Source organism: Tachypleus tridentatus, chromosome 1, assembly GCF_004210375.1.
Source record: "Tachypleus tridentatus isolate NWPU-2018 chromosome 1, ASM421037v1, whole genome shotgun sequence".
NCBI lineage: Eukaryota > Metazoa > Arthropoda > Merostomata > Xiphosura > Limulidae > Tachypleus > Tachypleus tridentatus.
In genome coordinates, this window is record NC_134825.1 from 34,045,849 (window position 1) to 34,073,512 (window position 27,664).

At 33.3% G+C, this 27,664-nt stretch overlaps 1 protein-coding gene across 3 annotated transcripts; it reads right to left on the bottom strand.

Moving 5' to 3' along the window:
* LOC143245718 (protein Mo25-like) lies at window positions 1-27,664 on the bottom strand. Of its 3 annotated transcripts, none has more exons than XM_076492021.1 (8): window positions 27,387-27,664; window positions 23,193-23,312; window positions 22,851-23,018; window positions 22,289-22,407; window positions 19,475-19,643; window positions 3,849-3,974; window positions 3,346-3,489; window positions 1-1,353 (listed from the first exon to the last, which is right to left on the bottom strand). In XM_076492021.1, the coding sequence occupies exons 2-8, from the start codon at window positions 23,292-23,294 to the stop codon at window positions 1,171-1,173; spliced, it is 1,011 nt and encodes a 336-aa protein (XP_076348136.1). In that variant the 5' UTR covers window positions 23,295-23,312; window positions 27,387-27,664; the 3' UTR covers window positions 1-1,170. The 3 variants fall into 3 exon arrangements, with proteins under 3 accessions (XP_076348136.1, XP_076348137.1, XP_076348138.1); XM_076492022.1 differs by having other exon boundaries at window positions 27,309-27,526; XM_076492023.1 differs by lacking the exon at window positions 27,387-27,664 and adding an exon at window positions 27,053-27,295.

Sequence of the window (27,664 nt, forward strand, 5' to 3'; positions counted from 1 at the left end):
TGCTGCAATTATTAATCTTTATTAGTTGCTACCAGAATAGTAAAGGGATGAATACACTGTCAATTCTTCTAATGGCCTCTAAGCACATTAAGGAAAAACCGACAAATTTTTAGAATCAAGCCAAAACTTCATTCTAAGATGTTTTAAATGAAATAGGTCAGTTTTAAGTGGAATACCAGTACTATAAGAAAACTTCTCTCAAAAACTAAAGATTTACCTTCTTATATTCCATCAAATCCTATTAAAAACTTTCCTCTTACCACTTTACACTATTTGATAAACCGTATTCACATTATAAAATCTATACATTTTAGCACTTTTAGAGAACAAAAGAGAAAACAAAACATTCTCACATAAAGATTTTTAAACACCTATGTTTACGAGCATAATCTTAAGATAAAAAAATACATCACAGACTGCCTGATTTATTGTAAATTAAGACACAAATTGTAGTTTAACATTTATCATGTAAGCAAAACATCAATAAAATCTACACTGTCTTAACTACAATGGTATTTGAAATTCATGAACCAAGAATAGAATGTATTTGGGTACTACTGTGAAATGCACAACTGTTTTAGTAAAAAATCTAATAAAACAAAGTAACCTAACAATATCCAAGAACAACAGTTATTGGTAAAATTCATACCAATACTAAGTGGAAGTAAATGTACTACTGTACTGGCTGACATGTTTCAAGAGATTATAACATATTCCTGTATAGAAACTTTAATGCACAAATGAGCAAGCACCAGTAAAACATTAGCAAATAATTTCTGTTCTAACAACACTTATGATCGTCAACTTTACTTAGTTGACTCAAATTGCTTTAAATATTCAACAGGACTTTCTTAAATAACCTCAGTAGCCTATCCTAGATATCTTCGAAATACATACTTGTATATCTACTTTCATGTAGTCAATGTCATACATGTACTTTAATTTGTAAAAATTTATTTACAGTACAATCACACTGTATTCATCAAACTAAAACAAAAGCTAATACACAATACCTACTGTTTTCTGTGTTTGTCTTATAATTACCAGTTAAACTTCTGTACAGTACAGTTCTACAAAGCTCACATTTTAACAGCCTCTCAATGAACTTGAAAACAAAAAAATAAAATTTTGGAATGAGAGGATGAAACACAATCTTACAAGTTTTAAATGTTAATGCTCTTCATGAGGTTTTAACTCTCTAATCTGTTTTATCAGGTAAGCTTTTTCATCATTGAATTGTTCATCATCTGAACGGTCAGTGTGGAATTTAGTGAGGAAGTCGACCAATTTCTCTTTATTTCGAAGAAGTATATCAAGAATTGGTTTAGGTTTATTTGGATTGGCCACAAAAACCTGAAAGAGTGAAGAAACAGCAATTTAGTGCCATGTAGAATAATCACATAACATTTCTATGTACAATCCAACTGCACATAAACTTTATTAAATAATAAAGCTATTATAACAATGTTTGTGTGCAAACCAATAAATTACAAAAGTGAAGCTTTAAATATAATAAAAAAATTTTCATGTCAACTGGTTTTGGCACTAGACCTATATTAGTTGGAATGGTACAAATGTATTAAACACCCAATATGATACACTGCAGTTTTATGTTGCTGCAAATCATCAACCCTCAGAAACATTTATGCACCTTACGTTTTGTTCCTAAGTTATGCCTTTCCAGGCCAGTATTTTAGTTTTTGATACAGCTATTTTACACACAGAAACATAAGTGACACTAAAATTTACTGCATATCTTATGCATACAAAAATTTCCATAACTAGTTTAATTCAAATGCTTTACTGGATCTTGCAGCAAATTCTACTTCCTAAGCATGTTAACTTGTAGCCAATTAAGAAAATAAAGTATTTTATTAAACAAAATATTTAGTATTGTAGTTATAGTTTATTTTATGTTAAATATTTCATACAAATTTGAAAAACAATATCTATTATTATGATTTATTCAGAGATTCTCTCAAAGCCACTATTGTTTTGAAGCTTCTCCACCATCTTTGATCTTACAATATACACTTTAAACAATTATAAATATCTCAGTATGCATGTTAAATTCATTTTACATACAACATTTATACTACTACATTAATACCAATCTGTACAAAGTTATGTTTAACTACATGCCAAGTGAAATTTATTAAAACCATAATAAATATCTACATCTAACTTTATGGATCAAATTAACCCACACTTTACTATATGGAGTTCTAGTACAATGTTATGTCAGTGGTCCAAGTAAGATGCATATACTCAAATATTTCCTTTTTTTACATAAAAATATACCAGAAATAAAAATTGTGCATACCATATATGTGTACTATTTCCTATTATTCATTATGCATATGCATTCACCAGCTGAAAACGAATAAAAAACCTACGTTGGTAGTAAAACAATAACAAAGCGTGCAAAATCGTTCTCAGCATAAACTGGTGGATGAGTCACACAACTAGTTGTAGGATTTAAGATGTAGTTCTTTACATCAAATCCTACAAATCAGATGCATTCTATTACTATATGAAGGCCTACCATATATCTGCTTTAGTCTCACAAACAGTACTGAAAAGCCTAGATTTGGCAAAACTATATTTTCTGAACAAGAAATGATGAATAAGACTGGATGATTATAAAGAAAAGTTTGCAGTTCAGTGCATCATAGGGTATCACTCCATTTACATGATGCTTTTAACAGCCCTGAAAACTTTTACCTTTTTATATTGTACTGTTTGAGATATGGCACACTGCACTGTTAAACCTTATATATTAGGTCTTTCAGGTCATTCACAGATTACATGACAATCTCACAGGTTTTAAATGTTGATGCTTTTCAGTGTTATAACTGTTTTATCGCACAAGACTTTCATCATCTACCTGATAGAAGATGTAATGGATTATTTGTAGAGTTTTATTTGTATTGTAATGGAATGAAACTTCACAAATGAGTTATACAGCTATCATCTCCTGGTAATAACCTGTAATTCAGGGTTACTGTATACTGAAAATTATTTCAGCCTAATTTTATCAATCAGTGTCAATAGAGAGCTTACTATATTGAATTTATTCTGTAACTGTCTTAGGTGGTCCTTAATAGGATGTTATAGAAATAAGAATAACTGCCTTATAAACACAAAAAAATAGTACCAAAATATCAATTTTAGATTTAAAAATGCGTCACTAAAACCCTGAAATGTGCTAGTTTTCAAAACTGAATTATAAATTTCAGTATTGCAGTTTATTTCAATTAATAAAATATTCATTATGATGTTTCAAGCTTATCTGAAGCACTGTAATGTTTTACACTTTTTGAAATAAACATTGTAATAACTCACTTTGAAGACGTGAAAAGCCTCAAACTGGATATTTCTACTTTTCTCTTTTAACATATTCATCATTAGCTTCAGGTTCTCAGGATTACTGATGTAACGGGTCATTATAGTGAAATTATGTCGATCAAGTAGGAGTTCTCCAAGCAGCTTCAAGTATATAAAAAACAAAACATGTACGGTACTCATTAAAAATTAATGTTTCAGATTACTTAAAACCACATTAGATCAAAATGTATTTAATCATAAAGAATGAAAAGGGTTACTATGACACCACACCTGTTGAAAGAGAAAACAATAATGCTATGTTATAATGTCATATCTAGGAAACAAAGAGGAGTTTAAAAGCTCTTGTATTTACAAGTTATTTGAAAAATTATTAAAAACATTGAGTATCCAGGAAAGTTATTAATAAAATATGACAAGCAAAAATATAACTTCTAAACTTTATAGATAGAATTTTATATTTGTTTTAAAATGTACAATTACATACGTTACTAAGTATTTACCTTTAAGGACTGCCTGCGTGTAACATAATTTTCAGAATTTAACAAGTTCTGGTAATGACTGAACACTTTGTCATAGTTATTTTCCAAAAATTCAGCACAAAGTCCTTTGTGTCGTGTTAGAAGTTCCTGATGAAGATATGATGTATGAAATTTAACTATGTTCCAAAAATACCAAGTTCCTCTGGAATTACTACACAAATAAATGCTCATCAATATTTATAGTGATATCACAAGTGAAATGAATACAAAATTTGTTTATTTTTTATACACAATAAATAAGATATACAGGAACAGTTCACTGTGCCATTAGATAATTTGTATGCATGTGTTTACATAAAGTGAATAATTTTCTTATCAATATTTAAATTAGAGACAAATAATAGTCACTTTAGTTATTTTTTAAATAATATATACACTGTTAAAAATTTAGAGATTATAAAATAGCAGTTTCACAAATTTGCTATATGTAGAAGAATACTGCAGTAAAACAATGAGTTTTATATTCAATTCTGCATGTTCATTGGAATATTTATGAAGTTTTGTTCCAGAAACTTAAGATGTAACTAAATTTTTGTTTAATAAAGGCTTAAATATAATTGAAATAATTTCAGCAAAAGATGACATTACAAAAGAACCAGTGGTTTCAGCCTTAAAATAATTTGTTGAATTTTAAAAGAAATTCCTAAAGAAACCAATGCAGGAAAATTTTGGGCAAGTAAATACAGATTTTCAAAATTATAATTACAAAACAAATATTATACAATTAAATTACTAGAACTGTAAATCATGAAAGAATACCATTACTGGACAATTTTATGTGGGAAGATATATCGTAGATCAATTTCAAGATAAAATGTAATCCTTAAAACTGATTTTAAAATATATTTAATGGAAAATATATTAATACTCAGTAGTGCTGACACTACCAAATCAAAAGCATTATTTTCAGAAAGCTTGAATAGACTTTACTTCTAGGACTTTCTCTAGCTGGAATTTTCCTAGATGATGTCTATTTTCAACTGCATAATTAATTATCTCTGAAACTATCATACATATGAAGTTCATTCCAGTGTCAAACTATAGGTTTTTGGAGTCAAAGAATCACATAAAATCATCATCTCTTTCACATGAATGGCATTTCTACTAAATTTAACATGGTGGATATTTTGGAATAAAGTTGCATCTAACTTATGACTGGACTTACTTATTGTAATTTGTTGCCTAGTAACTTTGAAAACACTGAACTGGGCAACTGGACTGAACTTGTTTTAATAAACTTGTTATTGTTACATCAACAACTATATTTTTTCCATTTTAACGCTTGAAATTTCTTTTCTTTTACAAAAAGAAATCACAAATAGCCACCAGCAGCAAGCCTGTCTTAATGACAGTAAAAGCTCCAAACATTTTAACAGATATATCTTGTGTGTGTCAAAAAAATAAAGACTGCTAAGTTAGTATCCATTGAAAATGGTCAGAAACAAGTGCAAGAAGCAAGATGGAAGTGTGGAAATAACTGAAACTTAACAGCATGATAGACAAAGTGTATTACCATGTCAATCAAGACTGTTACAAAACACATACATTGACAAAAAAACCTTGAACAGAAAAAACAACAACACAGTTGATTTTTATTCAGGGAGAGATTAAACAAAATCAGTGTCTATGGGAGCTCACAAAAATGTCTGGACAATCTGTTATGTGCCATATGTGGTTGTGTCTGAACAACTGAAGACAGTGTGAAGATGATGAAAAAAGCATGACATAGTCACATTATGTATATGACTCCCTCTATATTCCTCCAATAAGCCATCACTTCGAAACTTGACAGATGTCAGCTTCAGATTAAAATGGGGGGAAAGTGGGAAGTGTGAGAGAAGATAAGTACCTATTGCAATACATTTTTAGTATAGGTAAATTATAACTTCTGATACTGCACATACCTCCTCTCACAAAATTAGCTAGAATCCCATATTCAATAGGAGGATGGATCAGTACAAGGAAATGATAGAAGTTTCCCCGATTGATACCCCCTATAAACGAGTCAGATCCAAAGATCAAATGAGAGAGACCACACTACTTCTAAACCAGGTACATTCTGCGGCCCACTGTGAGATTTGGGGAAGATAAGAGCAGTAGGAGAGATGCACATCTTAGTGGGAGAGAACAGTGTTTGGGTCGTGTTCCACACTATATAAAAGAAATACAAGTCAATCTCATATTGAAAAGCAGGTAAAATAATAAATGTGACCTCAGGTGTAGAGTAGCTAGTGCACAACAGACCGTACTTGGTAAGTCAACTACAACCAAAATCCATGCAACTGGAAACTGACTTCTACATGGGAGTAGAATGAGCATCATGCCATCTTCACCTCAAAGTCAAGATACAAGGGAATTGAAAATCAGTCTGTCTGCCAGGTATGTCACAAGTAGAAGCACTAAGCTATTAATCTGAGAACTCAATATCCAGTATCAAAAGGATATCACATGCAACTGTGACTGACTGGAACCACCCAAAAGGCATCCCCATATTAAAGGCAGGACAAGGGAGCCAAAAGGACTGAACTATAACAATCCTATGTACCATTTCTGTGACTCACAACACAGATGGAAGAAATTGAGGGAAAACGACAAACAACCTAAAACATGTGAGGATTTATGCTGATTGTTTCTACTCTCTAAATCTAAAACCCAGTGGCAGAGTACTAATATCCACAAGGGGATAGGATAAGGGCTCCCAATCAAAATGGTGAATAGCATTTTATTTTACATATCACTCCTACATAAATGTATATTGCAAAGAAGAGATCTTTATGTCATCTACATCCATAAAACACCAATGTCCTACTCTGCACTAAATAGTTACAGCCAACTTTGTGTGGAACCCATTCAGGAGGATGCCTCCATGATTGACAACCCCAGCAGCTTGGAATTTGAAAGTGGTACAGACTCCCATACTCCACTAAAAGAAAGAAGGGTGAAGAGGAGCTGGAGAGTCCAGAGGAACATCACCTGAAATAGTGCAAGCAATGACCACAAACACTATTTTGAAAAGCAGGCCATACTGAACTATTCACTAGAAGCATGGCAGGGATGAATAGCAATCACCTTCTGCTTTACCAATACAGTCAATGGGTGGTACAATCTAGGACAAGCATGTTTATGAAGCAAAATATCATGAGATTATTCACCTACAAGCAGTCTTGTAGAATACTCCATCTCAACTGTAAGTATTGCAAACCCATGGAATATAAAGAGTCAAAATGGCTGTAGTGTACAGATTTCAACTTAAAGAATACCTGGTCAGCCACAACTGACTATGAAGCACGATTCATGTAATAATAAAAGAAGAGAAAGCTCCTGGAAAAAAAAGAAAGCATAAGCAAAATATTTACCAGTTGAAGTTGTACTGAAATATGAAGAATAACCAAGGTGGAAGACAAAAACCCAGTGAATAATAAGCTGCAATACAACAGAGATAATGTAAGACAAATGTATTAAGCATGGTCCACATGCCCGTTTGTAGAATTTAGTTCAGTGGATAATAAAGAGAAGTGAGGGTAAAAGTAAGGTGTCAATCTGAGGAGGAAGAAGGCAAGAAGAAATAACCCAACTGGATAAAAATTGGACTCAATTAGTAAGGGTTGAAGGTAAAAGATCATGAAGGGAGGAAGACAGTTAAGGGGTAAAAAGTTGGGAACAGGTACCATGAAAAGAAGCCTTATGGGCAATATAATAATGAAAACTGATGACCAGTCAAAGAAGGTTCTTCAGATCTGTTTGAGGGCAAATATGAGAAATGGAAGAAAGAGAAATAGGTAAAAAGGAGGTATTACATTCCTGAGCTGCCAAGGTCTATGGGGAAAAAGACTGGTTGGTTGGTTTGGTGTTTTATGGCACAAAGCAGCTTGGCTATCTGCATCAAACATCTGGTAAATAGTTAAAATTAAAGTAAAATTCATAAATGGAAATTAAGGTAAAACAAAACAAAGTTAAAAAAAAACATAAATAGCATTAAAACCAATGTTTGCATCCAGTCTACAACAGTAAGAGAAATACTACAGTAATACAAGCTGTAAAGAACTTTCTGTAGCATAATTATAATTATCATAACTCACCAGGAGGACTAACAGGTAAGTTAAAAAAACCACCGTCAGTCGCCTGAAGTTGGCCTTTCCAGTCCTGGTTTAGAGTTACTTGACGTTATTGCTATTTTCTAATTTCAAATTGAACTAGACGGACTTTGATTCTTAAAAGGGAATCACATTAAAAAAGTCTAATGCATAAATTAAGAAACTTCAAATAGCATTAAAAAGATTAATAGCCTTTAAAAAACTAAAAACATTTCCAAGGTAGACAGTGTTATCATCACCAATAACACTGTCTAATGTTATGGATAAACCTTGGGATAGAACATGTTTAAAATGGTGCCGTCGTTGAGAGTCATAATGAAGGCAAGACAGTAAAATGTGGCTTATTGTGACAAGAGTGTTACACAGACAACACACTGGTGCATCAGTTCCAGATAAAAGAAAACAATGAGTTAAAAACTGAGAATAATGCATAGTCTAGTTACAACAACATCCTCTTTCCAATCCTCAAGAAAGCAAGATGGCCAAATTCCAATGTAGGGTTTTATTTGTAAAAGCTTGTTTTCATGTTGCTCATTCCAAGTCAACTGCCAACTGACATAGAGACAAGTCTCAAATACAGGTCTATAGTCCATGAATGAAACAGGCACAGCAGTGAGAGTGCCAGAGCAGATAGATTCAGCTGTGGTGGCAGCAAGCTCGTTCCTGTGAATACCAACATGGTCAGGTATCCAGAAAAACTGGATAGAAGCAGATATTAAAAGATAAATGGTCCAGTCGGTTTTGAATATTGGCAAGAATAGGGTGTGAACTAACGTGAAGCAATTCCAGGGCCAGTAGAGAACTAAGTGAGTCAGTATAAATATTGCAGTTTGAGTACTGCTTAGTTTCTATGTGATCCAGGGCAAGAGAAATGGTGTACAGTTCAGCAGCAAACACAGAAGCTATAGAGGGATTCTGCATGCAACTACTGAACCACAACAAACCATAGCAGAGCCCACACAGTCACCTGATTTTGAACCATTTGTATAAATAGGATGAAAGAATGGTTCAAAAGATAATCAGCAAATAACATACAATATTTCCAATCAGGAGTATCTGCTTTTTTCAGATGACTTAAAGACAGGTTACCACATTTGGGGACTGTAAGAAGCCATGGTGGGATGGGCTGACCAGTGGATACAGCAATGTTATCCAAGGACAGACCCAATTCATCCAACTGCACCTTGATACGAAGGCCAAAAGAAGCAATGGCAGATCATCCGTTTTAAAAAAGCAAGGCCCACTGAGGAAGAAAAACACAACCCTAAGTGGGATGCTCTGGTAAGGAACGAAGTTTCGAAGCATATAGTAAAGACAGTTGGAAGTGGCAGAGGTGCAAAAAAAGGTTCAAAAGACTATGTATTAGCTCTGAACTGGGGAAGTGCAGAAAGCCCCAGTGCAAACTTGATGATGAATAGGATCCAGCATCTTTAAGGCCAAGGTCCTGGCAGAGCAATAGACCAATGATCCACAGTTGAGTTTCAATCGAACAAGAGCATGGTATTTCTTTAGCATAGAACATTGATCTGCTCCCCAAGTGGTGAAAGATAGGACACAGAGGATGTTCAATGCTCTTGTACATTTGATCCATAGCTGCTTGATGTGTGGTAAAAAAGTCAGCTTGTGGTCAACAATTAGTCCCAAGAACTTTGTATTGGTGAAGTTGTGCTGCCTGTGGTCTCTGAAACAGAGTTCAGGATCAGGGTGAATATCACATTAGTGGCAAAAATGCATGCAAACAGTTTTAGAGAGAGAGAGAAAACTTAAAGCCGTTTGCTGTGGTTCACTTCAGTAAATGATTGAGGGCAGTCTGTAGCTACCATTCAATATACTTCACGTATGACTGATGTGAGATGTGAAAGTTGTCAACATAGAGCCTGTTTGCAACAGTTAGAGGGAGTTGTTCAGTGATAGCATTAATCTTTATACTGAAAAGTGTGACACTCAAAACACAGCCCTGAGGAACTCCAAGTTCCTGTAGAAAAAAACAAGAAATTACTGAACCCATGAATTTGGAATCTCCTGCCCATTAAAAATTTTTTAATAAAAATGGGCAAATGGCCACGTAACCCATATATATGGAGGTCTCACAAAATGCCATACCTTCATGTTGTATCATAAGCCTTCTCAATGTCAAAGAATGTTGATACAAGATGTTGTCGTTTGAGAAAGGCTTCTCTGATTAATGTTTCAAGTCGAACCAGGTTGTCCACAGTGGAACCCACACTGGGTGGGTGAGAGGAGGTTGTTTGATTCCTGGCCTGGCATGGCCAAGCATGTTAAGGCGTCAAACTCATAATCTAAGAATTGCGGGTTCGCATCCCCATCGTGCCAAACATGTTTGCCCTTTCAGCCGTGGGGACATTAAAATGTGACGGTCAATCCCATTATTCATTGGTAAAAGAGTAGCCTAAGAGTTGGCAGTGGATGGTGATGTCTAGCTGCCTTCCCTCTAGTCTTACACTACTAAATTAGGGACGGCTAGCACAGATAGCTCTCAAGTAGCTTTCTGCAAAGTTCAAAACAAACAAACTTGTTTGATTCCAGGAACCAAACAAAATGAGCATTAACCATCCTCTCTAAGGTCTTACACAGACAGCTCATCAAAGCAACTGGACAATAATTTGAAGAAATCTTAGGATCCTTCCCAGACTTAGAGAAAGGTAGGACAATAGCCTGGTGCTAGACATCAGAAAAAACATTCTCCTGCCAGATCCAGTAAAAACAAATCAGGAGAAAAGCAAGAAGAGCAGGAGATAGATGGTGCAGCATTTCATAGTGTACATCAAGTCCAAATGTACTGCCAGACTGATGAAGGGCCAGTTTAACTTCCATCAGCGTAAATGGACAATTATAGTCACAGAGACAATTAGCTCGACAGGAAATAGGTGATCACAATGCTCAAGTTAAGACTGCCAAGAAGGTGGAGGAAGAAGCAGAAGTGCTAGATACCAGACAAAAGCTTTCACCTAGAATATAGGCATTGCTTTGGGTATCAGCTACTTCCTGGCCATCAGAGAGCAAGACTGAGAGGGGGGCAGAACTATATTTCCCACTGACCTTTTGAATCTTGTCCCATCTGACTTTGGAACTGGTGGTAGAAGATATGCTGGTTGTGAACTTAATCCAAGATTCCTTCTGGCTTTGATGTCTTACCCACTGATCATGTACACAAGTCTGCTGGAAAGTGATGTGATGCGAGAGTGTGGGATACGTAGGAAACGTATCCAAGGCCCACTTTTGCATCTTCTGTGCCATGTGGCAGGCAGGATTTCACCATGGACAAGGATATCATGGAAAATGTGTTGAGGTTTTAGGAATACACTGAGCAGCTACTTGAATAATACAGTCAGTTACTGCTACCACACAGTCATTTATTGATGGCTTACAGATGATAGCAGGATCAAGTTCAGCGAGAGCAGTGAAAGAGGGCCAGTTTGCTTGATCCAGCTTCCACCAGGGCATGCGAGTCAGGTGGCATCAACCACGGCCAATCTCTATAAAAAATTATAGGAAAATTATCACTGCTTTGTGGATTATTGTCAACTCTCCATAAAAATGGGAAAATAGTGAAGGGGAGCAAATTGAGAGATCAAAGCAGTAAATAACTGACTAGGTGCATGAAAATAAGAAGAACCAGTATAGAAAAAAAAATGATTGTGATCAGAGAGCATATGCTTTATGGAGCAACCCCTCCTATCAATATCAGCACTTCCCCAGAGGGGATGATGTTCATTAAAAAGGGAGATGGCAACTGTTCAATGAAAGCATCAATGACTAGTTGATCATATATTTCTCCAGGTGACAGGAAGAGAGAGCAAACAGTGATGGTACGACCCAAGGAAACACGGATGGCTACAGCCTCCAAGTGTTTGTGAGTGGGAACACACTAACAACCAGGTCGTCCATCACACAGCATGTCATTTCTATACAAAGAAAACTGCTGAAAAGTGACTGTATCTGCAGGTATTAGAAATGTTTCCTATAAGGAAAGACATACAGGATGGTAGGAAGCAATCAGTGTTTTGATGTCATCCAGATTAGAACATAGACCTCGACAGTTCCATTGTATCAAGGTGGCCATTTTTATTTATGTGTAGGCAAATTGGGTGGAGAACCCTTCTGTTTATGACCACGTCTTTTTTCTTTACTGTCTTTACTTGAGGGAGGTCTATCGATCTCCATGGATCCTGCCCTATGTTGATTGGGCAGGTCTTTGCTGTTGAAAGAGAATTCCAATGACTGAGGACATGAATGAATAATTGTTTTGCATCTTGGGGTAGGAGAAGAGGATGTATTTGAGGAAATGCCTGTACCCAAAACCAAAGAAAGTGGATCTTGAGGATTTGTTGGAATGTATGTTAGGGACTGGGAAAAAGGAACCATCCAGATAAATAAATAGATAGATAGATAGATAGATAGGATGATAAGGGGACATAAAACATCAATAGCACACAAAGTCAATCATTGGCATCCACTGGCTAAATGAGAAGGAAATATGTTTTAACAAAGGTGAAACATAGAACACAAGGCAAGTGATTGAAATAAAGGTAAAGTGAGGGAACAAGGTAGCACAAACATTCAAATCTAGAAGGATAGGGTGTATGGGAAAGCAATATGCCTGAAAAGAACACACAAGCATGGTAAGGACAGATGATGTGAAAACTCTATGGTAATGGAAAAATGAAAAGTATGGAATAAAGTTGCCCGACAACCAAAGACTGAAGGCCCCTGGTCATAGAGTCATCAAGTGAGAAATTTCACTACTTGACCCACAGTAGGCTGATCAGTGAAAAGTCTCAGAGTTGTAGACCATCAGCAGAACACCTTCCAATTTTGCTGCTACACCTCCCTGAAAGTAGGATGTATGGAACCAGCTAAAAGGAAAGCATCTCAATGGGAGAAACTGGACAAAAGCCACACATAAAGATAAAGACATGAAGTGTAGAATATATGACTGGCAACTGATGTTGAAAAAGGATGGATGGAGACAACAGAAGAAGTACAGAAAGGGTAGGTAGCAGGTGATGTAACTGTGGAAACCAAGTTAGGCTGGCCAATAAAGAGTAATTAAAAAGGCCTCACAAGGAGTGGTATACTTGATAAAAAAATAATCAAATGAATCAATTGGATAGGATGATGAACATAAGTATATTTGTGGGACCAATCTTTGCTGAAGGCACTGGTAGTCAGTGCCTGAGCACAAAGGACCAGCAATCAAGAGAGGTAAATTGAAATTACGACTCATAACAAATGCATCTATTTGGTGAGAGCCCCACTGACTCTAAAGTTCCCTTAGAACAAGAAGATCTAATGATCACTCCAATGGATATATCCAGTTTGGGCAGGAAAGGCAATCCACGAGACTGAAAACACCCAGCAAGATTAATGTGTTATGTGTGAGCCCAGCATAAGAAATCCAGTGTCCAAGAATATAGATCCCTCAACCAGAATTCCCTTGGTAATTGAAATGTGCCACCACTGTAGTACTGTCTGAATGACCATCACCACACAATGTAAAGTGAAAAGAAGGAAGTGGTTTAACACATGACACAGTTATACTAACAATTCCACACAACAGAATCTCAAAGTAGAAGGCTGGGCAGTACTGATAGGAGTGTTGAAAAGGTTTTCCTAATGGATAATATATCAAGTAGGACTAAGAAAGGATTTTTCAAGTTTGATTAACCAGCCCACTAAAAGGAGCTACTGAGTATGGCTGGCAGACTTCAGAAGAAGCCAGTCATCCATGTGACTGTAGTGAAAACCCTACCCCAGAACATGATGATGTTCAACAAATTCTTGGACTACTAGAAAGAAAACATAAGGAGCCAAAGCAAGTCCAACTTGAAGGGCTCAAAATTAATAAATCTCTGAAATGGACAAAATCAAAGTTAAGGATGAGATCAAGGTGTTACAGGTGTATGAAGACAAGCACTGGCAACATCCATAAAACTGGAGAAAACATCCACCTCAGGGTGAGAAAAGACTCCTTAGCAAAATTGGAGGAGATAAATGAAGAGGCTAAAACAAGATAAATCTATGATTGGCCTCCAGTTCTTGGTATTCTGGGATACAACAAAAATAATGAAATAACTTATTGATGGATGGAGAACATGTTTGATTGCTTGCTGAGAAAGCAATTCCCAAACCACTTCCAACAGATCTTGCCTGTCAGGGAATCTTGACTAGGAGGGAAAAACTGGGGAAAGGAGATACAGAAGGTGGGAAAAGAAAATGGATCACAATTCCTTCTAACACAACCTTAAAAACCTATTGACCTTGACAGAAAAATGCCAGTGATGAAGAAAATTTGCAAGCTGAGCTCCTACTGGATCAGAACCTACTGGATAGTTTTTGGATAGACTGGACTGTTTTTGACATGAAATGCATCATAAAAAAGATTGGAAGAGCACCCAAAAAAGAGGGTACAAGTAAGGGTTGGGAAGGGAAAGGCCAGGAAATGGTAATTGGTGGCACACAGTGCTCCAAATGAGAGAAACATGACATAATATTGGTAAGGGTAGACTGTTATTGGACTAATGACACTCTTGACTTTAGTCTTTCCAGAATCATATAAAAAACATATAGCCACAGAAATGGAGATACACACAAATCCTGAAGTTGACAGTAAATGTACCTAAGAAAAATTGCATTGTGAGGTAGAAGTTCCCAACAACAAAGAAACCATGTATGCAAAGCCAGAGCCAAATACGACAAGTGGGTGAGTGTGGTAGAAAGAAGAGAAAGGATATCCCTAGAAAACTACTCAGGATTTCTGTGAAGAGCCTCAGAGAGGAGATGCAGAGGAGATATCATAAAATAGTTGTAAGGGTATGATGCAGGTGAGAATATTGGGCATAGATAGAATTATAGGTGAGTCAGGAGCCACCCCCAAACAGGCAACATGAAACCTAACAGCTATTGGTCCAAAAAGGGACAGTCAGTACGATGGTACGATAACAAAGTGATCTGAAGCCTGTGGGGGAAAGACATGCTAATCCCTTTGTTTAATTGCAAGCATACTGATCAGCATGAACCCAAATAACAGTGGATGAAGGAAAAACACCAAAAAGGGGTGGGAAGGTTGGCCATGGAATAGGAAAGAATGTGGCTGATAAGAAATAGGAAAAAAGGATAAAATATCACACACCTGAGAAACAAAATCCAAAAGACATTAGGTCTAATTACTCAAGCAGGGAGTGGGAAGGTACAGCAAAACCAGGAGGGGGAAGAAAACTATCCATGTTCTCATCACTCTAAACAGACTCAACCTGTTTTGGAGAAACTGGAGACACAACCTGATCCATATATGTTCAACATCCCAGATAATAAACAAGAATAAATTACCAATCAGGTCATCTGTACCTGAAGCCTAGGAAAAAACACTAATCACTGGAGTGACTCCATAGTGGTAACATGAACTTTGGAATACATAATGAAGGAGAAAGTCCACCAAAGTCAAATCATGAAAGAGAATAACATGTCTGGAACTAACTGATAAAATTTTTAAAGAGAAGAAATTGTATGAATGAAAGCTAAACAAATTAATGAAAACCAATTAATGAAGAAATGTAAGCCACATTGAATGTGAAACAAATGAGAAGCATGTCCAAACACAAATGATGCCAAATGAGAAGTGATGATTTGGTAGAAGAGTACAGAGGGAGTCAGATAAGCAGGTCATACTCCTACTGGTGGAGACATGACACACAATTACTGCATGAGACACGCATTGGAATCTTTCAACAGAAGGCTTGTGGCACGTATATAGAAACAATATGCATCTGGAAGGCAGCAATGAATAAGAATAGCTAATTTTATGACAAGTACACATGGCACAGCTATTTTATTAATAAAGATGCCCGTCTCACAGCTACAAGCTCACAAAATAGCTAGAATGGCTGTACATAAGTTTTTATCCCAAGTCAATTAATAAGCCCAACCTATCTGAAAACTCAAAAGTGCCCAAAGATGTTAGGCTGAAATATTCTAATATTTTGTCACATAAGAAAGTATACACAAAGTTTCTATATATTTTTTAATCACTTTGTGAGATGTGAACAGTCAGAAAAGAAAAGTCATGTGCCTTATTGGGGAGGTTTTCATGTACTCAAAAACCCCACCTCATTCAAGAAAGTGGGATCTATACATTAACTGATTTTGTAACTGTGTAGTCAGCTCTAAAAAACTTTTAAAGAGCACGCACTCAGCCAAAAAAGCCTATCATCCTGATCTGTGATAAAGGTGTTCTATATACAGTTGATATCATTTTAAGTAGCTCTTAAGAATTTGAAAACTTATACTCTATGATGGGACTTTCATTCAATAAACATAGTTCTTACGTATACAGAGACACACATAAGTGGAATGGATGATTCTGTAATATAATCTGAAATATTTGAAGTTAAAATTGTACTGGTTGTCTAGATTGGAAAGCATTATGCTCATTCTTTACAAGCTGTATTGATCATCTTGGAAGTTGCTGAAATGAACAAATAGTACTTTAGACAATCCTTCTGAACATTGGACTAACTCAGATGAGAAAAAGTACTGAAATCAAATGGTGGAATACAGTTCTTTTTCAGACACTGATGGACAAAAGTAAAGGTCTCAATCACAAATCTATCAGTTTTACTAATTGTGGAAAGACTGAAGTGTACAAATATTGGTGTATATTTTTACATGTTGCAGTTCTCATAAAAAATCTTGTAACATCAGATAATGAGGAAACCTAGAAGCTCCATGTCTAAACACTGAAGTCACTGTTTCACAGGCTTCACAAGTATGATTGCATCAAGTACTTGCAGTGTGTGTCTAAGTACTTCAAGAATGTACAAAAGCTGACAATCTATTTTTGTATTGAATGGTCCTCCAGGGTCACTTTATGTTCAAAGAAAGGGAAGGTAAGTTCATTGCTGTTGTTCTAGATATAAAGCTTGAGCAGATAAAATAGAGGTCACAGAAAAGAACAAAAGGTATCGTAGGTCAAAAAACAAAGATACTATATTGTCCAATGTTTTCTGTGAATTGACAAAGATAATTGATCACACAGAAAAGTATCACCATTAGCTGACAGAAAGGAAAGGAGAGCTTTCCAACACCACTGTAACTTGGCTTCTTCAGTTTGTGCAAGAGAATGGAAGTCCCTTCAAAATCATTCAGCACATTCTTCTTCACAACTCTGTCATAAAACAACACATTAATGAAAATGAAAGTATGCTCAATGTCATTAAGCATGGATGAAAAACCTACAAACAACTATTCTATGAATAATTTATACTGAAAGAGAAAAGAAATGTATATAGGATATCCAAGGTAAACTTATCACACTTCAGTGTCTCCAGAAACTTTGGTGGGCAGACTGCTGCAACAGGTGTGACAATAAAGCAGATTGGTCAAGTGCAGAAAACAATGGAGATTGCACATAAGAGGAGAGAGGCAGTAAAGGATATAACTGTTGTTAGAAGCTAATGACTCAATCAAACCAGCCAAATACATCCCTATGGCTGGACTTGAGAGGAATCTGAAAGTTAGAGTACATTTGATACACTGTACAAAATAAAAACAGCAGTCTTTAATGATTTCATGTTATAAATTTGGATAGTAAAGAGAGCATTGCAAAAGAGCTTTGACCAAGCAGTCAGCAAAGTGATTCAAAGCTCACAGGTAGTTTGTATTGTGCAAGAGCTGCAAAGCTGTTTTTCACAGCTATCTAGAACTTTCTACAAAGGAATCAGAAATGGCTTTACAGATCATATACCTCAGTCAATATGGAATTAGCATGGATATATACTAATACATCAATTCCTGTTTAATTAAACAAGTTCTGAATATCATCATCAAATAAAGACACTTACAGCAACTTGCCCATAAAGAAGTAAGTGGCCACTCAACCCAAAGAAACATTCTAGACATTACAAGTGGACGTGAAGTTGTCTCAGCAGAGTTGTATGGCACTGAAATGGTGAGAGATATGAAACTGAAGAGTTCAGTAATTTAGCTGAAGAAGCTAACTGCTCCACTGTACCATATGTGAATTGAACAGTGGAGCATGATGTCCAGCATTTTGTCATCCTGTCCAACAATACAGATGTTGCAGAGATCCTAAGGTATGCATTCAACTTTAGAAACACAGGCTTGAGTGATCTTTGGACAAGATTTTTGACTGGTGGTGATAAATTTTGGCTTATTCCACTACATTACCTGCTGAATATGTTCAAATCTACAATGTACAGTGTTTTAGTGAAAGCTCAAATTGCTTACTAAAAATGACTGAAACAAAATTAAAACCAAGCATGCAGCAATTACTGCACAGCCAGAAAATTTTTTATTGAAATTTTCTAAAACAAAAAACTTAAGAAAATGAGACAAAAAAACTAATAGTATCCTACTAGTGTACGGTCATCAATCACCCAATGTTTAAATTGGTACTTTTGATGAGCTCAGATATGTTCATTATTATCAAATGATGAAAAAATCATTTGTTTATCTGTAACCAATATTGGGTTCAGTTTAAAGACAAATCAAATGAACATTCTTCACTGTCACAGGGGTTATTCTCCATCCTAAACAAAGGCCATGTAACACCAACTCCTAAAGGTTACTATTAAAATATCTCAAACCACTGGCAGAATTGATAACTTTTCAGAGTTGCAAAACCTCTAACACAAGTTGATGCAAATATAAAGAAACAGAATTTGACTATTCTGAATTCTACAAATGTTAAACTGCAATAAACATTCTTTCCATTAATCACGAAATTATCCATTGAAATTTGAAAAATAGAATATTTCTTTTTCATAAATTGTATTTACTATCTTGAATCTCTTAAAAAGACTGTTTCTGAGGAACAGATAATGCTTTTACAGAATTCATTGACCCTAAAACCTATAGTTAATTACTGAAATGAGTTTTATATACGTTGCAGTACTACAGATATTTAATGGAAATAGCCATCTTTTTAAAAAATGACAGCTGCAGAAAAAATGTACTAGACACCAGAAGTCTTGCTAATTTTATAATAGTTTGGTCCAGGAACACAAAAACATTCAGATTATCTCTAGAACAATTTTGCATGGGTCAGTAGAATGAGACTTGGCTATAATAAACATTCTATATCTTAAACCTGATGCTAATTCAGAAATAAATGCCCACGTGTATCTAAAAAACCAAACCAGCAAAGTTCACCAGAATTTCTAGCCTCCCACAAAAAATTACAACTTCAAAGTTATCTATGCACAATACAATACAAACTAAAATAATTGATTTATAGCACTTACCATTTTCTTACCTACTACCACAATATTTTATAAATTTAATTTTTCAAAAACTAACAGTATTTTAATGTTTTAATCTAATCAACTTCAAATAAATCAACAGAAAAACATCTTGGCCATGTTAATAAAGATTTTCAAAATTCTAGTTGTGAATTAAGTGCTGATGATTTTATACCAAAAATAATTATAAAAAATTGTTATAACCAAAGCTGACCTTAAATGTCGAAAATGCATCAGATGCAATGTCAAATGTTGAAACTTCTACATATTTGAAGAAATTATAAAACTCATCTGAATATAATACAATTTTTGCAAGAGCTTCATATCTGGCACACTCCCTTAACATTGTTCCACAGTTCAGGGCTATTTCTTGTTTCTCATAACTGTTGTAAAAGAAATACACATTGTGAGCAAAAGTTATAAAACTAAAAAATTTAATTAATTCTTATACAAAAGAGTTTAGGTTTCTAATTAAATGTTTATTTTTTCACAATGAAAGTACACTAATTCAGTGTCAATCATAGGTAAATATTTCACTGCTACTACAATTAAATATCCAAGAATGATAGACTAGTTATGTGGTACTACTAAATACTTACTAAAATAAATAACAGTTTGTACTTTGTTCCAATTTCAACAAAACAGTTCATGGGTTAAAATTAAAGCTGTACACTGAATTTACAAGTACAATACACAGCAACTGTACAACATTCAAAATTAAGATAAATATACCTCCCAGCTGCACTGAAAGAGTTAAAAGCTTTATGAAATAATCCTAAGATGAAATATAGACCACATGGTTATGATAACTTTGCTCTCCTACCCAGATTTTTGTTTCAGACTTTAAACATGTGAATATAACGTCAGGTAATTCTTAGTATTACTTTCATTTCATTTAAAAATTATTTAATGTTCATACAAGTAACATAAATTATAATTTTAACAAAACTATAAATAACATATAGATAAAGAAACTTTGATTTCATTTACATCATAATAAGCATATACATTATTATTATTATTTCTCAAATACTAATGGAGTGTTTTCCTTATAGCAAAGTCCACCAAGGGGAAGCAAACCCCTAATTTTAGCATTGTAACTCCATAGACTTACCACTGTACCAGCAGGGGACAAATACTAATGGATGTTCAAAGAAAATTACTTTATTTCTTGTAGAGTTAATAGTTAATCAAGGATGATTCCAAAACCTATATTACAAAATGTATTTAACACAAGCATCTTCAGAAGAATTTTTTCTTAAAAACAATTAATAAACAAAATGCAAATATATTAAATTACAAACTGTTGAAAATTAACTTATTAACACCTTTCAACCAAACTATCTGTATATAAGTTTTGAATTACTTTCAGCACTACACCTGTCAGTAATAATTTGTATGCAAGACATTACAACAATATTATGAAAATGTTTTCAAAGTATTGTTTTAACAAAACTACTGCTCAATACCTAAACTGAATGACTATCATATTTAAAAGTTAACATTTTTTAATTTAATACATTTGACAATTCTGATAAAAAACGTAAACAGTTCTGTGCTAAACTATGATAAGCTACACTGAAAACTATTTTATTATTTCATCTAACCTAACAAGTTCCTAATTTTACATAATTATTTATGTTAGTATATGATGAAGTAAAATGGAATGAAAACCCCATAAAATTCTAATTGTTATACTTCAGTTACTTTTGTAATAACAATAATACATTAAAAACAAGAAATATAGTACTTAACTTTGATCATTTGTTTCTTTCTGCTGTCAGTTGGAGTGAAATTTAAGCCTACTTTTTTTATTTCTTTTTATACTAAGTACCCTGAATCATTTTATTTAATTAAATAATGCAGCTAAGGACACAGAATAACAGCGTGTACAAAGTCAATTATGTTCTATACTTATCATAAAGTAAATAACTGGCTTTTTAACTTTGCAATAACAGCTCTTACAAATTAAGCTAAGTTTATTGATATGAACATAGTAAGAAAATGTTTCAAAATGGAGGCAAAATATGGAATTTTCTGTACAGCAAACAATGTAACATGTCACTCCACAGTCTGAAACTCTAGCTTTCTATTGGTTATAAATAACAGAGTACTAAATATCAGAAGTAACTACCTACAATTTGTAAAAGAGAAGATATGAGAGATGGGTCTAATTTTCTAGTCTTTTGAAGAAATAAGATAGAAGGCTATAAAAATTATGCTTTGCTTGAATAGTTCTGCATAATGATTAATTTATCTTAAAGTCTCTTCTTCTCAGAGGAGTAGTAAATAAATTAGAGAAGAGGGAAGATCTAGAGAACAAACACCACAATTCTCATACTATGGAAAAATTGAGGATTTTAAGAAAATATTTCCTTGTGACATTAAAAATATAAAACTTATATGATACTAAACTTTAATTTAACTACATTTCAATGCTGAGTTTATTCATGTATAATGATAATAAAATAGTTTAAGTTGTAAATGCAACTCTAAAAGGGTCATGATATGCTCACTTTGATCTACTCATAAAGAAAGTTAATTAGATAGCATAATTTACTATCAGATAAACTGACAGTGAAGCTATACAAATGATGAATTGCTGAAATACATATTTCAGTACAATGGGAAATATATACACACATGTTCCAAGTAGTGAAAGAAAATATAGAAATTGGATTATTTAATTCAATATTGATAGATATTCAACAAATTTTGTTAGATGTAATTGCCTGAATACTACACAAAGGCACTATTTAAAATAAAGCACTATTTTCTTTATTTAACCTAATCATTACTTTGTATCATGCCTTTTCATAAGATACTAAGCAGAATTAGTTTACATTTTTTCTTCTCTTTTTTTAGATTCCGATTCCTCAAAATTTTCCAAAAATGTTTTTTAATAGTGTAATTTTATCACTTATACAGCATAATCTTAGCCTAACTTTGAAATTCCTACCATACCCAACAATATAAATATTAATTTGAAAAAACTTTAATTACAATATAGTTCCATAGAAATACATACCCTTTAATTAATGTAAAAAGTATCTCTGGTTTGGTACAGATATATTCTACTGTGGGTGACCTTGTTCCAATCTGTCTCCTCAAAATGTTGTTAAATATCTGTGCAACATCTTTTTTGCCCTTTAAATCAAAAATTAAAAATATAACAGTTTAATGATCTTGCATTTATTAATAAACCTATTTTTATCAACAAATTTTACTGCAATACTTACACAAAATTTAATTTATACATACATACAAATACACACACACACAATCCTTTCAATTACACTTCACTGATAAATAGAAACCAGCTATTTTCCATTGCTGAATTCCTAACATTCATGACAGACCTCTTAAAACAAACTTTACAGTTTGATACAGACCGTCTAAACACATATATATATTCATACTTTCACGTAAAACTGACATATCACAAGTTATGTCAAAATAGTTTACCAAAACACTATAATCAATGAGAAATTATTACACAGAGAATTCATTAAAACTTTACAAGATTTTACAAAATTGAGTTAGAAACCTTCATTTGAGACCAATATCCCACAACCTGAAGTAAAGCTTACCTCAAAATCTATTTTTGACAGGTTCTGTATAAGTGACAACAGAAGGTTAGAATTATATAATTCATGGGCAAGCTGTGTTAGAACTATATCTGTTTGAGGCTCTTGATCACTTGTTCCATACAACATATTCTTCATTAACATCAAGTTTTTAGATACATCTTCTTGAGCCTATGTACAACAAATAATTAATAATGTATACACATTTTAACCACACACAAATGTATGTTTATTTCAACACCAAAATTAAATATTAGGGGCTCATCACAATAATTTTATGCAAAAGATATAAAAGTAAATTTTTAAATTGCAAAAAGGAAATCTTAAACTAATCCACCAGTATACTTTTTCAGCCTTTTTGTCTCCTCTTTCCAATGCTAAAACAGCTTCTCGAAGCACTTTCACCAATTCCACTGGACTTTTTTGTGATTTCCCAAATAAAGGCATAATTCTGGATACTTCAAGCTAAAATGAAAAAAAAAATGAAATAATGCACATTACTTATGTGATAAAAGCAAAAGAAGTTTTATGTATTAGTCAATTTATAAACAAACTAGAAATATACTTAAATGAAATTAGTAAATCCAAAAGGGTTATTGAAAAAACAACTGGTTGACAATGTTAGGCTTAACAGCAATGATGTTTTTAACTATTCTAAAGGTGAGTAACATGTTGCAATAGGGTTTGGGTACTTAAAAAATGTTGTTAGCAAAATTATTGTTGAAGATTCTTATGGGTGAGCATTTAAATATGCTCTTTGGTTTGTACATGAGAAAATATTATCAATATTCCCAACCCTGAACACTTTATAGGAAATACTGGAAGTGAAAAAATTATGCAAATATTAATTCTTTGGTATTAAGTAAAAAATTTGAGAGATAAAAAACAGATAAAATACTACTAACAGACAAGATTTTCCCCAGGGTTTCAAAGGAGATCAAAGATCAGATATACAAACTTCTTTTCATTGTAAGTAGATTAGTAAACTATATGTAGGCACTCAAGAAATGGAGGTTGCTGATGCTACTACCAGTATTAAAATAGGTAATAAGTTATCATGGAAAATACAAGTCAATCAATCATACTCCTGTAGCAGTAAAAAGTGTTAAATGGTTGATGGAAGACAATCATTTAGGGAAATATCATACATTAAAACCAATATGGATTAAACGTAGGGAAATTCTGCTTTACTAATCTGCTATCTTTTTTGTGCATATTGTTATCTTGATTATAGAAAGGGTGTGAACTTGGTGTATTTAGATTTTCTAAAAGCTTTTGATAAGGTGCCACACAAATGATTAGCTAAAAGGCTAGAGAAAACTTGCTGTTGGAGAATTGGGTGGTTAGACAGGAAAAGCAAAGACAAGAGTCCAGTCAAGTTGGACTTTCTTACTAATAAACTGCTAAAGGAGCTAGTAGTTGGAGATAGAAGGGATATGATCTACTTGTATCTCTCAATAAAATACAGTTAAAAATGATTTTAATTAAATATACATGATTATCTAAGACTGTAAAGATAAAAACTTATAATATCTTTATGCAACATCATGAAGATAATGGGACTGACAGGAAACAACTTTAAAATACAGTGGTGGTTGACTGTAATGAGTTGGTGCTGGTAATAGTAGAAGATAGCACTTTAAACAAGCTCAGTTGATTTCCTGTAAAGGGTGATTTTCCACTTTTATCAATGGACAAACTTGAAAGATCAAATGTCCATCACAATGTCCATATGTACAATCATGGAGTTAAAAGCTAGTTCTAATGATTATTATCTAAAATCATGTACTAAGATTATTAGTAAAGATACCTTGTTATTCCATGGGTTAATTACATTCCTTCTGAAACACGTCTAACCTTGTCTTGACAAAATGTAGTTACACACTAGGTTAAAATTCATACATGTAAATGTATAATTTCAACCTCTTTTCAGTCCCAAAATAAAAGTGCATTTTCACATATAATGGTAGTGCCATCATTTCTAAGCATCTGAAGAGAATTAGGCCTCATTTTTAATATTTCTTTAAAAACCTGAGAATTAGTTTTTATAGGGAAACGGCTATAAAAAAAAAGTTTACTTTTCTGTTTACTTCAGTTCAAACATTTGAGAATGAAAGTTATGACAATGTACATATATATTACTTTGTTACATCCACATTCTTAAATTGTCCTATTTATGTCCCTGCATTTCAAAACGTTATTGGACTTTCAGATGCGTCTTAGAAAAAGAATCATACAATTAAGCCACAAAAAAATGATCTCATATGTAAGTTGATACATAATAAACATTTTTTATACTAATACTGTGCAATATTCTTGTAACTTATCCATACTGAAATCTTATGATACAACCTACTTGATACATGCAAGATTCAAAGTAATACTTCTACATACACATGAACTATGATTAAAAGTTGTTTACATCTGGTTGATTAGCCCAAGAACCTTCTTCAACCAGAATCATTTATATCTGTTTTACATAACAGAATTTGAAAAGAATAATATGATTATAACAAACTATTGTAATCAATGATTAAATTTATATATAAAAAACTAAAGTTTAATGTGAATTATATTACCTTACTGTAATTTATATGGTCCACTACTGGCTTTTTAAACATGTTTTTAATACTAATTATAAATCAAATTGCTTAATGGCCCATAACAGTTGTTAGTTATAAAGTATTAAATAACATATGATTAGCAAAAAATTAAAAAAAGATACCTTTAATACTACAGTTAATTCCTATAATTACTGTTAAAGTCTCCTATGTATTTTATGTAGGACATGGATCAGTTCACCAAATTTTCTTGGTTATTTCTTTACATCTGAGTTTCGTAAATGAAAAAAAAAAAAAAAAAAAGATTACTTGATATAATGAAGTATGTGGACCCCCTACTGGTACTGAACAAGAACAAATGTCTATAATTAGAAGATTAAACCAAGTTCCATTTTTTGACTAACTCATTTAGAGAACAAAATATGGTTAAAGTACATTTTTAAACATACTATCAGTTGTGATATCATGTACATTTCCTTATAAAGCAATAAAGAAATTTGATTTAAAATCTTACCATCACTTAGATATTTGCTATGAAATAAGAAAGTCATTAATATGATGAAATTTCTACATGATAATTCCAATACTATAAATTACACTGGGGCAGAGAGTTGAACTTTCTACTTTGGGTACAAAATTCTCTTGAATAACTCCTTGCAAACTCAACTAAAGCTATTTGTTTTAACAGTTCTGCTTCTAAGTTTCAACTATCTGTATTCATAACCATTAATACTGTAGTTGCCCCCCAGTGGCTCAGCAGAATGTTTGCAGACTTACAATGCAAAAATCTGGGTTTCGATACCCATGGTGGGCAGAGCACAGATAGCCCATTGTGTAGCTTTGTGCTTAATTCAAAGCAACAACAACAATACTGTAGTTACCAGTTTTGTCTTTAATTCACATAAGGGAGAAAAAATATCCAATTTCTCAAAAAATCCAAATAATTTTGAACAGTTGAATAATACAATCCATATTTATTTTAAACTAGATTTTCCATATAACTCTTCAATTATGAAAATATGTTGATTACCTTCTAAATCTTTAATTACATCAATATATGTAACCTATTTCTTTGATGATACCACAGAAAGAAAGATAATAATAATAATAATGCTGAATAAAATCCTTACTCTTAAAATTATAAACAAGAATGAAATCCTCATTTTGTTTAGTAAAACAATGTAGTGACAGTGGGAGCAGGGGGTCACACAGCAGTGTCTCTTACCTTCACATTGATCATCTACATAACCACTCTACATAGGTACCCAATCACGTAGGCCAAAATAAATGTGAGAGACACTGGGTGTGATACTGACAGTTATAGTATTACTATTAGCATTTGTAACAAGTCAGTGTTAATTTACAAAATTATCCTCACAGAAAATACACGATAAGTGAAGGAGGCTAAATGTGATTGAAAATGGATGGTCAAGTTTTCTACTACGTACTTACCATAAATATTTTAAATTATGTTGTATATATCGGAGTAGGTACTCAATACAATTTGACATTAAAAGAATGATTAATACGAGGAAACTGTACATGTCGTTATAAAACTAAAACAGAACCAAGTTTGTTATTTAAATATCTAAAAATACGCGTAAGTACTATGTAATCTTTGATAATTTATCACGTTCAACTTACAAGTCCAATACAGTTTGCATAAAAGACCTGCAACAACTATAACGTATATGCTCGAGTTAGAACTTGTATCGTTGTACATGAATTCAACTTTCATGACTTTTGGCTAGCCTAGAGTTACTTGAAAACTTACACAGTTTAACACGTGAGGCAATTTACTTAAGTTTACAGTTACAGGATATAATAATCAGTCTAGGCTAGCTTAAGCCTAATGCTTATTAGTAATGTTATTGTAAAAAAATAAATTTACACAACATACCGGTACTATAGCAGTGGTGCAACTTTTACTGTCTAATTACATTACAAATTTAAGAAGACTTTTTATGATGGTACTCACTAAATTATCTGAAAGGATAACGAATTTCCAAATATTCTGCTCCCTAAATAGAAATGTACAGGCCTAAAAACAATCCCCCTGTAAATTTTACCCGAGTTCTTATCTGTTCTGCTTTATACCACAATTACTTATTTTGACGTAATGTACAGATTCAGTGGCAAGTTTGATTTTAGAGAATCTCAAGCATTTTAAAAAGAAAATAATTTTTCTAAATGGTTTAAAACCGTATTTTCCCCAGCGTTATGTTTCCGTGCACATTTACTATTTTAAAGAAATAT

Bases quoted from the DNA above. Each gene is read 5' to 3' on its own strand.
- LOC143245718 (XM_076492021.1), bottom strand. From the start codon at position 23,294: ATGCCTTTATTTGGGAAATCACAAAAAAGTCCAGTGGAATTGGTGAAA. The intron at 3,975-19,474 runs GTCAGCTTTGGT...TATCTTCATCAG, and splicing joins ATGCATTTTCGACATTTAAG to GAACTTCTAACACGACACAA. The intron at 3,490-3,848 runs GTAAATACTTAG...ATATACTTGAAG, and splicing joins CACGCAGGCAGTCCTTAAAG to CTGCTTGGAGAACTCCTACT.